The sequence below is a fragment of the Apteryx rowi genome, unplaced genomic scaffold (assembly GCF_003343035.1).
Source record: "Apteryx rowi isolate R43461 unplaced genomic scaffold, aptRow1 scaffold_166, whole genome shotgun sequence".
NCBI classification, from domain to species: Eukaryota; Metazoa; Chordata; class Aves; order Apterygiformes; family Apterygidae; genus Apteryx; species Apteryx rowi.
In genome coordinates this window covers 440,011-458,129 of record NW_020447930.1, presented here as the reverse complement: position 1 = coordinate 458,129, position 18,119 = coordinate 440,011, and the positions used below count along the sequence as shown (strand labels likewise).

The 18,119-nt window shown below is 39.9% G+C and overlaps 1 protein-coding gene across 2 annotated transcripts in view; it reads right to left on the bottom strand.

The window, feature by feature from the left end:
- The window catches only part of NAV3 (neuron navigator 3), a 280,708-nt gene that overhangs the window by 50,233 nt on the left and 212,356 nt on the right, over window positions 1-18,119 (bottom strand). For both annotated transcript variants that reach the window (XM_026060183.1, XM_026060184.1), the window contains exons 14-18: window positions 15,147-15,423; window positions 12,221-12,926; window positions 10,203-10,691; window positions 3,717-3,758; window positions 1,143-1,303 (exon numbers count right to left, since the gene is read on the bottom strand). In XM_026060183.1, the coding sequence (XP_025915968.1) occupies window positions 1,143-1,303; window positions 3,717-3,758; window positions 10,203-10,691; window positions 12,221-12,926; window positions 15,147-15,423 (1,675 nt within the window). The remainder of the gene's footprint in view (window positions 1-1,142; window positions 1,304-3,716; window positions 3,759-10,202; window positions 10,692-12,220; window positions 12,927-15,146; window positions 15,424-18,119) is intronic.

The window sequence follows — 18,119 nt, the reverse complement described above, 5'->3', positions numbered from 1 at the left end:
CCTTAAGTCATAAATTACCAGAGCAGTTGTGTTGTGAGAGTCAGTTAATACCACAAAAGTATGATAATGAAAAGAAGGCAAGGACAACAACAACAACAACAACAACAAATTAAGAAACAGATCCTATTGATCTCTGTTGTGAGTAACAGAACTATAAGAAAAAGAAGATAATAATAAACAGAGAATGATAGAAAGTGAGAGAATCACTGCTAAAAGAAAGCTGTTCTTTGTCTAAAACTACTGCAAGTACATGGAAGAAATCCAAAGCAGTGGCTTATTTAGACAGTTTCCAACTTCGTTTTTAAAAGTGGCTTTGTTCAACCTCTTTTTCCCATTTGTAATAAAGCCCAACATTTGTATGTCTGATCAAATTGCTTTCAAGTGATTGTAACCTACAGAGGCCATAGGCTGTGCTGTGACAGAGTGGCAGAAGTGTGACTTGCTGCTAATTCTACAGTAAGGCTCTAAAACACAAAAACTCATTGTGAACCTAAGTTTGTGTCCAGCACTGGGCGAATAAATGGTTTTCTATTAAGTATTTCAAAAAAGTAAAATATCAAAAAACTGAATTTGGGTTGGATTAACTTGAAACAAGATCCAGAAGAGCCAAATCTAAATGGCTTGTAATCAAATAAACCTAAATGTGACTCACATCCTAAAATATGATATTCTTTTCAAGGATAAGATTTTGATTGGGCCCAGCATAGTTACAGCCAGGTCAGCCACTGAAGTACATCGGAAAGGCCTATCTCAGAGCAAACCTGCATACAGGAAAAAAAGCAAGGTTTGGGTTGATGTCCACTAAAATCACTGGAAAGAATCCTACTGACTCTGTGATCTTAAGCAGGGCTAAAAGATGAGTGCTTCGAACTAGAAGCTAATTCCCAGCTTTGCCTCAGATTTTCTTATTCTTGGGCAAGTCATAGAGAATCTGTGCTTCTTTTTAGTACATAAAATAGGATGAACTCTCGCCTACTCCAGGAAGAAGTGCTTTGAGTTCCCCTTCATTAGTGAGGTACCATAATATGGTGATGGAAATGTCAAAATAAATTATCTAGTTTGGCAAGCTAAGAAATATGAACCATTTAATTTGATGATTCTATTCTAAAATGGGAGAAATGGACAAGGGAAATGGCATTTACCCAGGTTGGAAAAGTGGTATTTCCCAGTTGCAGATGAAGACATAGCTGAAGGAGAAACAAGCGGGGACTGACTGCCAGTGTCTTGCAGGCCTCCAGTTGAATGGGAGCGTAGCCACTCCTTGCCTTCCTCCTGACTCGTCTGCCGCGACGATGGAGTGTATCTGAAAAACCACAGCTGACATGCTCAAAACAATGACAACACAATGGTTTGGAAAGAAATGGGTGCTGCTTAAATACCCTTCACTGGTCAGACAGAACAAAATCCTTGGAATGCATCAAGTCAAGTGATTGTTACAGATTTTACCAAGGTAAAATTTACCACCTTATTGCAACAGAAAAAATACAAGACTTGAAACCCACCAGCCCAACATTACTTCAGCTTCATCCCCCTCCCAAAACCAGCATTCCCTTCCTTTGAAGAAATATGATGATAAATCATACAAGACAGACAACTGAGCTGACAGGAAAGGACTTAAAAGCTATAGCAAGTGTACAGGTTGATGCAAAAGCTCAGATACTGTATGGCTAGGACGGATAATGGACAGACTAGAAGCCAAGAAAGGTGAGTAGTCGCTTACGAAATGACATCTGCCATGGATCACATGTGGGCAATTGGTTAAATGAAAGGCGTGAAACATCACTCTGAAAAAGGAGTTTCTGTTGGTAACGGCAGCTATTCATGGTCAAATGTACCGTCCATTGCTCTGAATGCTACTTGGCATTGCATCCTGCCCCAAACTGAGGGGAGGGAAAGGGACAGGGAAAAATACTCAATTAGCAGAAGCAAGTTCTCTGGAAGGAAGAAGTTTGGAAATCAAATAATTTATCAACTGCTTGCTACGAAAAACCAGTAAAACAAGTGCAACTGATATATGGGCTAACAGGGAGAGCTGATAACTCATTGTCTAGGCTTTTTTGGCTGGGCTGGAAGAAGGGAAATTCCGGTAGTGGTTAGAGTCATCAAAACGTTCAGGCATTTCTTACAGCGTGGGTCTTAACCAAAAAGGTTGTTTTCAGCAATGTCTGCAAAAGCCCACTTCCTTCAGCACAGTTTCATGTCAACATATGAATATGTCCTTCACCACTGTCATAAGCCATCAGTGTTCCCCAAACAGCAGAGAAAAAGGGCTTTTGGTATTCTGGCTTCAGGCTTAAAAAGGCACAAAGATTTCTGCTTAGAACACAGATTAAATGAACATGCAAGTTCCCATGTTAAGTTTGCAGTTTTGTACAATATTTTACAGCATTAAAGCATCTTGTCCTGATAAAATATTTACTTCCTTTCTTTTAAAAGGATACATATGATCTATGTTTATAAATGTCACCCAGAAGAGTCACCCAGTGGTTGTCAGATCAGAACGATGGCAAAATGTGAATTCAGGATCTGGGTCTTGAACTGACACTTCCGTACATTAAACCAAACTGACAGTCCTTTGGGATAACTGATCAGGCCTATACGCCTACAAGCTGTTTTTCCACTCCATTTCTCCATCAGCTCTCAGCCACCTTTACAGTCTTACAGCCCACAAACCTCAGTCATCCCACTGTACCCTTGCAGGGTACATGCCTTTATGCCTCTTCCGTATCCTGTCTTTCCCAGTGTCTCTCCAAATGCAAAGGAATTCTTTGGGGATAATGGGACATTAGGTTGAATTCTTTCTAAGGAAAGGATAGTGCAGAAGAGGGGAAGCTGCTACCTAGTGAGAGCACTTCAGCAATATCTTAAAATTTCATACAGCACTGCTATTTATCAATAACTCAAAAGATTTGAGCTATGTAATTTCAGTGACTGAAAGGCTGCAGAGTGTGTGTGTGAGTGCACATGCCTCAGTGTGGGTGGGTGGGTGGGTGTGGGTATACGGGAAAGTGTCATTGCCCTGTTTGCTCTATCTACTCTCTGGATTAGGGAGATAGGCTGCCATGCCTGATGAGACAAGATAGGTTACCTCATGATTCTCTCTTTTATCCATGGAGTGCAGAAGAGGGTAGAAAACTTTCGTTTTCCATATAGAAGACAGCTGTAATGAGTGGGGAATTTGTAGCAGAGCTGGAGTCTCAGTATTGCTGGGTAGGGCCCAAGAGCACTAGCTGCAGCAAGGCTCATTTTATACTTATAAACCTTGGATACCAAAATGTATATTTTCTGGCTTCACCCTTTAGCTACATCTTCAATTCAAATTCCATGAGTGTTTGCATTTAGATTTCAAGTTCAGATCCATCTCTAAACCTTGTTTTTCTCTATGTTTTCAACAGTTAACCCCATTGTATTGCCAAGGTACTTTGCCTGTCTTTTTTAGACCTCCAGGATTGAATGCCTCTTAAGATTCATCACATAAGGAAACTATTCTTAACAGTATTCACTTTCCAAGATATATCTTGAAACTAAATTTATTCACTGGGCAGGCTTGGAAAGAAAAAGTCCATTGTTGAAGTCTACAGTTTTTTGGATTGAAACTAAGTACCAAGAGCTCTGTTGTAAACAGGATCAGCAGAAGGAGAAAGTAAAGGAAAGACAGTGTAGAAAAGGTTATAGAAAAACAGAGAAGCAGCAGTCATGCTCAATAAAATATATACCTTAATCCCTTTTTGGGTAGTGTATTTCTGTCAAGCTGCATGCTGTTAAAACAAAAAAAACCCTAAGGACATACGGTAAACAGGACTGTTCAGAATTACAAATTTTAAAGGTCTAGATATGGTTGCATAACAGAAGGTCATTTAATGCTTTTTAATATATCTTTCATGAAAAATGCCTGACTCATTGAAGGGGACAATAGGGCACGGACTGTTGCATATTCATTTTTCATCCAGACATTCTCTGGGCTGGGTCAATAGTAATTTGGACACAGTCCAAGTCACAAAGAAGTCCTTCTCTACAATTTCTAACCTTCCTACAGCTTCGCCCTGCAATCTGTGTGAGAATCATATGGTCACAGCATGAAACTTGATTTTTCACAGTTGCCTGTGATCCTCCAGTAGATTTCCAAAAGCAATGAAGGTTGCAGCACCTGCAAGGAGACAGCAGGGCCTTGCCAGAAACCTAATGACAGCCCTGCTTGTAGAAACATGCGCTAAACACGTGGAGCTCTGGCTTTCTGTTGCCATGGGGCTCACACAGGGAGGGGATGGTGCGGGCAATGAAAAGCGGCACCAGAGCAACATTACTTTATATTCACACACAAACGGTGGCAGAGTGGCCGATAACCAAAGATCTAAGATTGGGGTTTTCCTAATTCAAACTCCCTCAACACTAGAGAGCGGACTAGAGGGACATCCACTGGCCCTCCTTCACACCCACTGTCATTTGGGCACTTCCTCATAACCCTGGCTAGTGTGGGTTACATTTGAACATTGTATCATTCCCTGATACACTTGAATCAATAGGTAGGTAGTGTAATTTTTTTCACTTAAGAACATAATTGAGCATCACCATAAGGATTAAATTGTGAAATGGTTTTAGCAAGCTTCTGCATTACATATCATAATCGCATTTCTGAAAGCGACAGGGACTTAGGCCTATACTTCCTGCCCAAGGACACTCTCCTGCTTTACTAATGCTGAGTTTCTACTGTGCTGGTGGTGCTGGTGGCCCACTCTCACCTAATGTTGATCAAAGGAGGCAAAGGTGTCGAAAATACTGTTGGAGTTAACAATCTGTTACCATTAGGGCTCCCAGTCTAATGGAATAAAACCACTCTTATCACCAGCAGGAAGTTTTATAGGCAATTTTCCTAGTTTGATCAGGGCCTTGTTCTGAATGGGGAGAAAGCAAATGCAAGAAGGAATTCAGCAGGATTTCAGCACCAGCCCAGCTGTAGTGGTCTGCATGAGGATAGTCCACTACCTGACAGAGGAATTTATTTGCAGCATTTTGCTCCCTACACAACCAACAGAAAGGAAGAATGTTTGGTAAAAAGAGAACATGGATTTGAATGTGAGATTCATGTATTTATTAGTTCCTTACAGAAAAGAATGGGGCCTTGATGTTCATTTATGTAGCTTTATGCACCACTAAATTTCAAAACAAATAAACATGATCATAACAGAAACAGTTTCTTCTGCAAATACTTCAAAACTCTAATGAACGATACATTTTCTAATATTACTTTAGCTTGCAGCTTTATGTATTTCAAAATAATCTATATCACATTATCTAGAAATGAAGGGGCCATCTAGTGCTCCTTTAAACCAATCAGCGACCAGAAAGGTAGAGTGAAGCCAGATAAATAAACTAACCATCACCACAGGAGCCTGCTAAAGAGCTCCTGAATTCAGATGCCTAAATGAAATGGGGGTGAATATTCCTCAATATGAGCATGGAATTGTTGCAGCTGCATAAAAGTGAGTTCAGCAAACATTCATGTTGCATTTTAAAAATACTAAATCTCGTGAAGATGCTCCCAGATTTCAGGTAATTACGTGAAACTATTGATCATTAACCATGGGTCTATGTAACTATTAATTCAGGCCCCTAACTGGCCATATCCTTCTAGTACCTGAAAGCATTCCCGCATCAAGAAGTTGAGTTTGTTACTTCTACAGAAATGGACATCGAACAAACAGAACTGAACAGTAATGTGCACTGACTCCAGTAGGACACTGCCAGCCTATCCTCAGTGCTCATAAGATTTGTGGAGGTAATATGAAAAAAAATCCCCATTTAACATGCTCTTTAGTCCTTTCCTGAAAGAAGTGATGCATCTGTGGAAATCTGTCTCCTTGGCTCTAAATAAATAGGAATCACATACCAATATAAAGTGAGGCTCAAAATACCATACTATTCCTGACAATGTTTTCCTTTGCCATCAAAAGCAGTCTTGTAGGAGGAAGACATATGCAGACATAGACTGAAGTTATCAAGCCCACTGTCTCTCCATTCCCATTTTTTGTTTTGCACTGTTGAAACCATCTGCAAGTTCTCTGGGGGGAATTACACGAAGCCTTACAGGTCTCTGTTTCCTCCCTACCCTTGGTGTCGAGGTTAGCTTGGGAAAGTGAGAGAATGGCCATAATGCACTGTCTTTGGGTGATTTCTAACTGTTGCACTGCTGCTAGGGAATAAAACAAATTATTCTAAGATAAGAAACATTTAGGGTGGTGTAGGAGACAGGCTGGACCAACATGATATGAAACTTGTAAATGAGTTTCTACAAATGGCTGAGCACACCAGAAAATCTGATACATGATGCACTGTTTCAGACCTTAAAACCAGAACCATCAACTCTGCTGATAATTTAAAATAATTGAAAGTCTCGAAGAACTTAACTGGATTTTAATGAACTTTCATGGTCCTCAAAATTAAACAACATTCTTTTAAACTAAACCAGAGCAAACCAGTCATGTAATTAGAAACTACTTCCACTCTGCTAATCCTCTTAAAATACAGCCATTATTACTGATGAGACCACTGTTAATCCCTATATAACTGCATTTTTATGCATCCCTTGCTGTCACTCAGACCAAGCAGAAGGATACAAATCTAAAATGCCCAGCAAGAATTAAGGGTTCAGAAGAACTATTGATGATGTGTCTACATGAAATGTTTTATTAACTAAACCAGTGACATTTCACCAATTAACCCCAGAAGACAATTTTATTCTAGAGTATGAGTAACCTTCTGGTTTATTTTAAATCCCTTTAAACTGATGTAAGCTAAAATACAAGTGTCTTCCCACATAGGGAGCCACACTACTGGAACAACAGAAGTAGACTTGTCTGTCTAAATAAATACTGCTATTGCAAAAATGGCTAAAGTCCTGAGGGTGAATTTTGCCGATAAAGGAAGTGTTTTCCCAGTATTTACTGAACCCATTTTCTGTTTATGAATCACACAAAATCTGGCTAGAATAAACTTTGATGTTATGTCAATATTGCAGTTGATGGGGAGTCCCGTGTTTCTGCCATGCTATTCCTTGGTGGGTAGCCTGAAGACCGGCTGCGGGCAGCAGGTCTGAGTATCCCTGGGGGGATGCTGACCCGCTGGGCACGCGACCAGCTTACAGCCCCTTACACACTGCCTCCGTTCTGCAGAATAGCCACATAGCTAATCATTGTCCATTTAGTATTTGTATATCTATATCCCGTCCTGTTATACTGCTTCCATCTAATACATTATTGATAGCGACTCTTCGGTAACTCTTTTCCAATCTGGGCAAGCATCTTACTTTATTTCCCTCATTTGCTTACCCAAATGTTATTCGAAACAGCACCTTCGACTTTACTAAGCTTAAGATTTACCACATCTAATTCCTCTTCTCTACTCAAAAAGCCTGCTTGCCTGCAAATGAATGAAATCTGTCTCATTTGAAATGATGTTATTGACAAACCCCTCTTATCTATCACTAGTTTTGTTAAACAGCCTCTGCATCTTCTCAGGACTGAGGCTAGGATGACTTGCCCACAGTCCCCTTGTCCTCCACCCTGACCCACCTCCTCGCTCCCGTTTCTAAGCACAGGCCCTACGAAACCGCTGCTTCAGCTCTTGGGAATCTACTCATGCATCCTAATGACTGCAGGGCTATTTCAGACAGTTTCTGAAGCAAGGAAGTGAAAATTTCATCTGGACCAGTAAACTGGAGACCTATCTCAGTAAACTTTAACCTGTCCATTCCCTTTCGGCATGCTTGCTGTTAGTACTGTTCAGCTATCAAATTGCAATTAATGGTCGAATGAAGTGAAAAAGGTGCTTCTTAGTATCACTGCTTATTAGCTCTCTCTTCTAACATTTGCTAGACTTTCTCCTATTATCCTCATCTGCACAGAATTTATGTAACTTGCTAGCTTTATTCTATTTTGTGCTTTGGTCTGTGTGATGTTGTCCCTACATTGTATCAATATATATCACTATAAAGACAGATAATTCAGTCTTGTACAAGCCCTAGAGTAAGTGAAGAAAAAGAGTGAGCCTCTTTGCAGATAATTTCTTATGTCTCGCCAGACTGTATCTAGTTTTGTCAGAGGCATATAAAATATAATCTGAATCCCTCCACTATGGTTTACAAAGGAAAAAAGGACAAAATCTTTTGCCAGACATATCTGTCTCTTAACATAGCAAAACAATACTTTTACTGTGAAAAAATACTTTACTACTTGGAGGTTTTACTGCATAAAACAGTTTAGAAATAACACAGCATTTGTAGCAGAGCTTTTGGAAAAATCAAACTGCAAAAACCCTATTGGGGCTATAATTCAAGGAATGACACCATTTTCTCTAGATACATATATTTGTTTTGAGGCCAGATCAACATGATAAATGGCTCTCTCTGGACTCAATCATAATATCCCCATACGGACAAATCTGAAAGTTAAAAATGTTGCCAAAGGCAAAGTATTTGGAACCACTGAAATTAAGTCACTGAACAAATACATGAAGTATTAGTAGTGGGGGTTGCTCAGGAGCTTATGCCAAGCTATTAACATTTTAAATATGATGTTTAACATCCTCTGCATAAATATGATCTTTGGCATAAATTCAACACCCTTCCACATCATCTTATTGACCTCACCATTCCTATATGTAATAGTAAAAATTAGTGGAGGTTCCTATAAACTAAATATTAATAATTAGCTTTCCAAGAAATATTGTTCTATTCAGTTGATGGCACATGATGCAAATTACTATATAAATATTAAAGAGACAGTGCAAATTAAAAATCACTCATGTATCAGCATATTTTTAACTACTGTTGTTATCATACATTAGACTGGTACACACATACATTTTATAGAGTTGTATGTTAGTCAGAGGTGTGATTTTTAATTGATATAGCAATACCCATGAATGCAACATAACAAACATAATGAAATGTGTGCAGAGTTTCCATCTAGATTTGGCCAAGAATTGTTTAGGTTTTGTTTTTCTAAATGCTAATTCACTGGAAGTGAAATCACTCAATGGAAAGGATTGGTAGTGAATAATCTCTGGTTTTATATGAAGGGGAAAAAGTTGTTAACACTATAAATTTTTCACATGTATATAAAAAAAATCTTTTTTGCTTTAAATATTTGTGTTTTTTTCTAAACAAGTTTAGTCCTAAAATGTTTAAAGTATTTCTGACTGACTCAGCATAATTTTGGGGGAGCAGGATCAATGGCTAATGAAAAAGTTCAATACTCACTTTTTGGTCCCTATGTGAGATAAGAATTCCTTCTCAAATCTTGAAGATTTTCACAGGAAGTGAAAGTTACCTACTGCCTAGCAAAGTTTATTGTTTCTCTCTTACAAAAGTCAAATAAATATTTCACAAAAAAAAAATTCTTGGTACAACAGTGCCTTCTCTCAGGGTGGCTATACCACTTTAAAATATAATTTAAGTAGTAAAACATCTGCGGGTAAACAAGTACTTTAACAGAACAAATGGGGGAAGAGCCTTTCTTGCTTTTGTCCGTCTGTCTGGACGCTTGCCAGGACTGTTCATATTGTGAGGTTTTCATCTTGTAAACTGCCTCCCTTGAAGTGAAACTGCATTTTAGTATGGACCTGTGGAATGGCTACCATATAAGAAACAATTTGACAGGACTGGGTATTGTAGGGCGAGACTATATAGGGGACCTATATATAGGCTATATAAGGTCAGTTGAAGGCAGGGGCCCACTAACTCTGCCTATGCTTTGGGTAGTGGGAAGAAAACTGGTGTGGTCCCACTTCTTGAGCAGATTCATTATTAAGAAGGCAATGATACAGCTTAGAGCCGTCGACTGCCGGGACAGCAGGTAGAGCTAGCATGCAAGAGTCATTATGTGGCCATTTAGATGTGCCCTTAGTTGGACAATTTTCCCTTTCCTGTGGTTCTTCTCCAGAACAAGGGAAGGAAAAAAACCTTCTCAAGATAGAAAAATGTGCTTGTAAAACCTTAAAAGGCAGCTGATTCCATGTCCAGTGCCTGAGTTTACTTTCAACTCTATTTTCTTCCTTCCTTCATTTTTAAATAAAGGACTAAGCTGCTGATTAAACAGTGTCCCTTTAGGAAAACAGGTGAACGTTTTTTCTTTTTTTTTTTTTTTTGTTCCTGTCCTTTTGCCTCTCACTGGTTTCGGGGTCACTGTGTCTATAGGTAAGCTCACCTTTCCGAAAGAGTAGATCTGACGCTTCCAGTCCTCATGAGCAGGCTCTGAACCTCCTGAGTGCTTGTTGTCAGTCCAGAGAGAGAGCCATGATGGCTCAGAGGAAGGTCAATGGACTCGGAACTGGTGTGAAGGCTAGTCATGGACTGGTAACTTGGTGTGTCCTTACTGCCAGCTGAAGAGCTGCTCAGGTTTGCAGCCCACACAAGACCACCTGATGTGAAAGAGTGCACTGAGGCAGGACTGGAAGCCAAGGAGTGACTTAAGCTTACAACATCTGCATTTAAGTCCGAAGGTTTACTGAAGAGGGGGCTGCTGCTACCACTTTGCCCACCTGCACTGCCCATGCTGCCTGTACCCGAGGATGGAGATTCCAGGCTGCCTTGCCGTGCCAATGTGGTACTAGGGCTGGGCATTGCCGATGTGGGTTTCACACCTTCAGTACTGGGTGCAGAGGCAGCTTTACCACTTGCCTTGGCACCAAACAACCTAAATGTAAAACAAATAGCTTTAGAGAAACTGATAGCCACATTAAACATTCATGGCGTAACATCCTAAGAGCCAAACTACACATTTAATTACTACTACTAAAATAATGCCTACCTAGTTCATCAATTGCATGGCAAAATTAAATTCACTTAACCATATCACAATAATCCAGGTTTGTTTCATTAGCAACAGCGCTCATTCACTGCTATTCAGATATGCTCTTTTCACACACAGACCTTCCCAGAGAGAGTTAAAATAAGCACATTTTTGTCTTATTATTGCATAAACAGATTACACTTTCACCCAAATTTAGGAGTTAAGCATTCCTACCACTAAGCCATTAACTTTTAAACCCCTCGCTTCCCAAATGGCTAAAATGATGGCAACAAACACTTTAAAAAGGGCATCCTTCATAGTTTATCAAATATCTGAGTATTTGTGTAAAATTTTCTTCTCATTGCTCTTTTGCATGTCATGTGGTCATCAGTCATGTAGCAACTAGTCAGACAGAATAAACTGCACCAGAGCTAAAGGTGCTCAGTTTGTTTCCAAGGGCAGTCAGAACAGATATGCATTTAATATACTTGCTTCCAGTAATTCTAAAGAAGAGAATTTCTACAGTAATGATGAAAAAAAACCAAAAACAAATCCTCTAAAACTGTTGAAATAGAAGGTCATGTAATGACTTAATCTCTTACTGGAAATATTTTAAGCTGCACTTAAAGTGTAGCTTATAAATTAATACAAAATATATGCAAAACTTATCGTGATGTAAAGTAAGTATGGACAATAATGTAAGAATCCATTTTACTTATTATCAAACTCTATAAAAATGAACAGCAGCTCCCTTAGCAGCCAGTAACTGGAGATGCTGTTTTGGTAACGGGACACAAGAGGGCACTATTGGCCTTTTCTCCAGCAATGGAAGTGCTTCAGCTAAACGTGCATGGTAATTTGTATTTTCAGAAACGTTAGAATAGGGCATTTCCAACTGAAATTTATTTTTGCTAATGTTTCCGATGAAAGATGTGACAAAACTACTGTGATAATGAAGCTCTGGTAGCTGGAGATTGCTGACAATGTAAAAGCAAATATTTATTAACCTCTGGAGCTAAAAGCTCACCAGTTCTCTGAACAGGTGACAGCACTGCCTGTTCAAGGAACAGAACATGTCTGAATGAGAAGTACTTCTTGTATTTGGGGATTTATCAGACTGTTGACAGAGAACTTGTCATTTGCCTGAATATTCACTAAGAGCTTACTCTAGCCTTCAACTTGTTGTTATGGGAGTGTACTTAAAATGGCCAATCCTCAAGGAACAGCCATTTCAGGTCTGAGGAAGTCTTTTAGCCCTGAGAGAAATAATTATGTTCCTGAAGAAATGTTACCTTTTTTCTCATACTTGGTTCTCTGTTTGTGGCAAAATATGCCCAGCCAAGGCTTTTTGCCCAGTTGATACAATTTCAATAGATTGAAAATCCCTGTTTTCTATATATTACAACTTCAGGAGTTCATAGCAAAGCGCTTACCTTCGAAATGTGGGGGAGGCAATATCTGGGTATTTGGATCCTGGCTGCCTAAGTCCTGGTGTGCCAGAAGTACTCGCTGAAGTTGGGCTGGATTTGGGGGAACTTGACAACGAGACACTCTCAGAATCAGACACAGCCACTTTCTCCTTTTCCTTGTCCGTCTGATTGATGGTGACAGGACTGGATCGCCCAGACCCGATCTTGCTCGGCTCTCGCAGTTTGGTGGCCACAGCACCCGCAGACTTGCTGCTGACGTTGGAGTCGATGCTGCTGGTGCTGGACCGGTGGCCGCCTCTGCCGGGGATCCCACTGCCACTGGATTTTGCCGGGCGAGGCAAACTTCGATACTGCAGAGTGGTCTTTGAATTCACATGCAAGACACCGTCATCCTGGTTCTGGGAACCATCTAAGCTCGTTTTCCTCCCTGCATTGGACTTCCCACCGATGGCTGAAGATTTGGGCATTTTTCCTAGAGTTGCCGACCCACTTGTGATAGTTGCTCCACTTGTGGTGATTATGGTAGAAGATCCCATCCCAGACTTCTTGAATCCAAAGGAGCCAGTAGCAGTTGATCGTCCAATACCAGAGGGAGGCTTTTTTCCTTCATCACCACTACTTTTTCCTGCATCCGATGGAGAGCGCTGAATGGAGGCTCCTTTCAGGGGAGTTTTCACTTTTTCTGAAGCTTTTGCATCATCTGTTTTTCCTAAATGAAAATATATTTTAAAAGGTCGTTTGGACTTGTAGCTGTAATGTCTCAGTATCTAATTATACCACTATACAGTTATGATCTCAAAATGAAAAACTATACACACAGAGAAATTGCCCTAAGAAAGCAGACCAATTTAGGAGTCTTTAGTCCCCAGTCAGCAGTCAGTAGCAGGTACAATACATTACAAATAACCATTAAGTATTAAAAGCCTGAAATTCTCCTCAGAATTTCTAGTTTCATAGTTAACAGGAGAGCATAGAAGTAGAAAATGCTCCAAGTCGAACGATAAAGAATTTTATAAGGCTTTTTTTGTTAATAGTATTTCTATATGTAAGGAATAATATTTGAAAATAAAACACAACATATAATTAACATTTTCAGAAGTATGACATTAACTATGCACATAGAAATTAATAGTACTTATTGAGTACTTTGGCTTTCACTGATTAAATTTTCTTTAACATAACTAACTTTGTTCTGTTGTTAGCTACAAAAATTATCAGAGAGATTATGATGTCATGGTATGAATAAATCATAACCTTCTTGGTCTGTAAAGATATCAATTACATAAGTTAATAGTCTGTCATATCTTTGGTATCTTTTCAAGGTTTTTGATTTTCTGAGAGACTGTCTTTAGTACTATACAGAAACATACCTAGATTATATTTTTACACAATATTATTGTGACATTCTTAAAGGTCTAGATAAGATATCCTCTTCTATCTTAAAATATCTTCTTATTTTTACAAACAACTTCTCAGCAACAAAAATTGCCATTTCTCGTTGGATTCTTCCATTCTAATTTCTCCTGTATCTATTGTATGCTCCTAAAAAGGCACAAATATTTAGCATAGCAAAGTATTTACTTCACACTTCTAGTGATTACAGGAGATTTGTAGGTGGGTGGACTAATTTGTATTATGGAACTAAACTGTCGTAAAGAACAACAGCTACAAGTCAGCAATAAATACACTCCTGTACTTATGCACGTAGTGCATGTGTCATCCTACACAAACACATGCACCCAACAAGATACAGATCAGACTCATACAGTGTGAACACACAGACTATTATGCTATTCTTAAAAAAAGTAAGGCTTCAGTTCTATATTGCATGGTAGCTGCCTGCTCATCTTCAGCAAAATAGAAGATCCAGGAAACAGGTTTGATGAGCTGGAACCCTCGCGTTAGCTTCCTCCTAATTACCCTTACAGGGGTGCAACTTCTGAGTCCGTAAGACCACTGACTGTCGCCACAATCCTCAGGGTAGGATCTTACAGATGAAAGTCAGACCAGCATTCAGCAGTCCAAATTGGGAAGATAGGAAAGTGGCTTATAAAGTATTTTAATTTATTCTGAGATGTTCTGTGTTAGCTACCTTTCCAACTGAGGGCTTGTACATGCTTGTGAAGTATTCTGCCAGGACAGGACAAAGTGCTAGGAAATGTCCTACAAAGGAGCAATCTTTTCCCTAGTAAAAAGATGGACTAGATTGTCTTAATAGGGATGCTTTGCACCAGTTTTGGATTTTTGTTTTCAAAACTGGGTTGTAAAAGTGTCTACTCCTTCTGAGAGGCCTTTTTCAGAAGATAAGAAATCATCTAGCACTCATGAAAGAGTGTAAAAGAAGTATTTTTTACAATTTTCATTTCTTAACAATAAAGTATAAAGTACCTATAGTATCTGGAATGTGATAATTCAACTTTAGTTCAAAAATACTCATTTTGGATCCTCTGATGTGAATGTTTAAGTTTTTTATCTAAGCTTCGAATCTTTGCCATTTCTACATGTATGCTCAATCATCAAAGGTACAGGGTTTTTGAGAACAAAGATAAGGAAGAGATGAGTCCAAAAATTGTTTTAAGAATTCCCTAATACAAGCTGACTTGCTCAAATCATAATAAATCAAAATACCATCACAGTTTATACATATATTCCTGTATGATTAATAAATTATTAGTACACACTGTAGCAAATTAACAGTTATTGAAATGAGCAAATTAGCATATTATGATAATCTTGGCTCAGAATCATTTATGATAATAACTACCAATGTGCTTACAATTCTGCTACCATATTCCCCATGTCTATCACACACTTATAATACCTATTAACTATATTTAACGCAGTAAAGATTCCTTGCTCCTTATAAAAGAAGTCTAAATATAAAGCCTTTATTTTTAATGCTGTAATCCGAACTACAGAAGTTTCCTACCCGGGGTCTTGAGAGCACTTGTTCCAGCTTTGTGCCTGGATTGAGTTGTTCCTACTTGTGCAGTCATGCCTCTCCTCCAGGATCCGGTCTGTGAAACAGAGAGAGAAGCTTTCTGCCCCCCCTTCTCCGACTCTTCAGACAGCCCCAAGGGGAGGCCTTTCCATTTGCCACTGCTGTCTAGGCTGCTGTCAAAATCTTCCTCTGGCTTCTTCAGTTCTTCAGTGCTGCCCCAAGTTTCGCTGTCCGTAACTGAGCGTTTCTCCGAGTCGGTCTTCAGCTACAAGACATTTGCATCATGAGAAATGGTCAGTCCCATCATCTTCAATATTTGCTGATTTCTTAACTCCCAAGAGGGGAGGAGAATAAAGCACATATTGATTTATTTGTACCAAGGGCCATGAAAACTTCTTTTCTAAAACATTAGTATCCTGGTGCCAAAAATTTAAAAACATTCCCATTTGGGGAAGAAATTTTTATTTATTTTTTTATTTTTTGCAACAGATTTAAACTCTTTCCTTCCTAGATAAAACATAATGTAATAAAACATAATTTACTTTAATCATCAGCAGTAATACCTTATTGTCCCTCAACTCCCTACGGATTTTACAAATGAATCACTGCTCTGGAAGGTTTAACTTAAAACCTTGAATGGTAGAGTTCCTAAATATACTACTAAAATCCCCATGGTCTCATTTCTGTTTTTACCCAACCAAACTTTCCATTTATTAAATTAGGAATATCGCCCCAGTAACACTGAGTACACTGTACCACCAGTGAGAAAGGATAACATCTTAAGCAAAATTATCAGTGCTACAGCTGGTGGCTTTTCTAACAGTTTGTCTCCACTGAAACCAATGATTTTGAACAAGAAAGGAAACTATCATTCTAGCTAAATCAGTTAGCAGAGAAGCTGGAGGAGGGGCTTTCTAAGCACTAGCACACTGGAGAGGTGAAGGTGAGAGGGTAACCAGATGGGCTCACGCTTCTTCAGAAACTCAGAGCCCTGTGGAAGATACCCCAGGAGGAACTAGCACCCCTGCAGCATCTGCTTTCCTCCGGAGTGTGCTGATACGGGGTGGATGGGAGGGCTGCAAGGAGCAGACCAATGAGACAGACAACACACCAGCTGTGGAAGCAGCTTAAACAGGAGTGTCAGAGACTGATCATATCTTCTGTGTTTTGACAAGACTTCTACTCCTTGTGCTGACAGGCTGTTTGTTGTAAACGTGCTTCCTTTTTTTTTTGTGCAAACTTTACCTCAGCCTCAAGCTTCATTTGCCCATCATCTTCTCATCAGTCCTGTTCCCCTCTTTCTTCCTTTGCCTTTTCATTTAGTTAACTTACCTCTGCCCTTCTTTAACAACAGAAAGTGGTGATGCTGCCAGGTATCACTGTTCATTACATTTGCAATTACCACAGCCCTGCCCTTATACAGTCTATCTAAGCAGGGCTGCAACCTGAGTCGCATTCAGGAGAGGACTCTCTATTATTCTGTTTCCACAGCTCTGTCTCCAGAGAGACCCCTTTAGGGTTGTTTCCTAGGCACTGCTGTCAAAAGTAGGATTAATACTGATTAGATGACCAGCAGAATAATCAGCTGCTGTTTACTTATTTGTCATTTGAGGCGTACAAAATGCCAAAGCTCTCTGCACTTTCATAATTTCATATGTGCTTTGGAGAGGCTAGTACAGATTTTGTGTGAGGTTCAATGGGAAAAGAGCCGAAGCAAACATCTAAACAAATACTGCAAGATCCTTCAGAAGAGAGTTTCCATTGGTGTTATTGTTACAACATGTGTAATGATGTTCCCAGAACTTTTGTCATAAAGGAATGCTTATAAACACATAGCTATACATTTTGAAAGCAAACATGACGCAGTGGAACAAGTAAGCCAGGACCAGTTGGCCATCACTGCTGACATGAAAAGAAAGAGGCTGAACTCCACTTAGTAACCATAAGAGATGCCGATAGGGTGGGAAAAGCAATGGTAAAAGCTGAAGAATGCTGGCACCCATGCGAGTACCTTTTCAGGAATATGGCACAGGTCTGAAATTTGTCCTGGAGCTCCTGCTGCAGACTAAAGTAACCTTCATTCCCAAGATGACTTTATTTCCCCATCTTCTGGGGCAAATGACAAACGTGTTTTTCTCATATTGACACAGTTTGCAGTAATGTACATCTACAAAACAGATCTCTGAACTGCACACACTGGCTGCCTGCAAGATTAAGTATGAACCAAAACAGCACAGAGAAGAGATGATGGGCCTAGTTTCTTTTGGACTGATTGCAACAGGCAACCATACCAAATTGTTAATATTCAAGAGGTAGTAGAGCTAGTAATGCTCTATTTGTGGGATTATGGAAAATAGGGTTGGACATCTGTTGGTCTATCTCCTGTCTAAAGGATAGGTTAATAGCCAGAGACAGGCACTAAAGTAAATGTTAGCAAGCCAGTAGGGAGATATGATTCTGTCTGAGGATGAACAACATCAACCAGAGTCCACAGCCTGGAATTCTGATCTTCTGCTAAACTAAGGAAACCCAGCAGAAAAGACAGAGTTCTTCTTTTTTTCATTGTAGGTGCCCTCAAAGGGAGTAGGGGAACAAATTATCCATGATCCCTAACTGATGACATTCCAATTGGCCACTTTCTCTCCTTGATATAAATGGGAGAACAGATGCTCTGCCACCTATGGGCTGGGAGCCATGGGGGGGCCCAGTGGCGGCAGGGTATGGCCTCACAGCCAGGGCCTGTGCCACCACCCGGTGAGGGAGCAGGCAGGCAGGGGCAGCTCCAGCCTTGGGCATCGGGCACTGCTGTGGGGACGGGGCCAGGTCGAGGCCGGGCAAGTAGTTGGCCTGCGGGTCAGCATCTGGATCAGGCCTGGTGAGGGTTACCAGGGTCAGACATGGTCCCGCGATGGCCAGGCAGGCCATGGGGATGAGTATGGGCCAAGGTCAGACCAGGAAGTC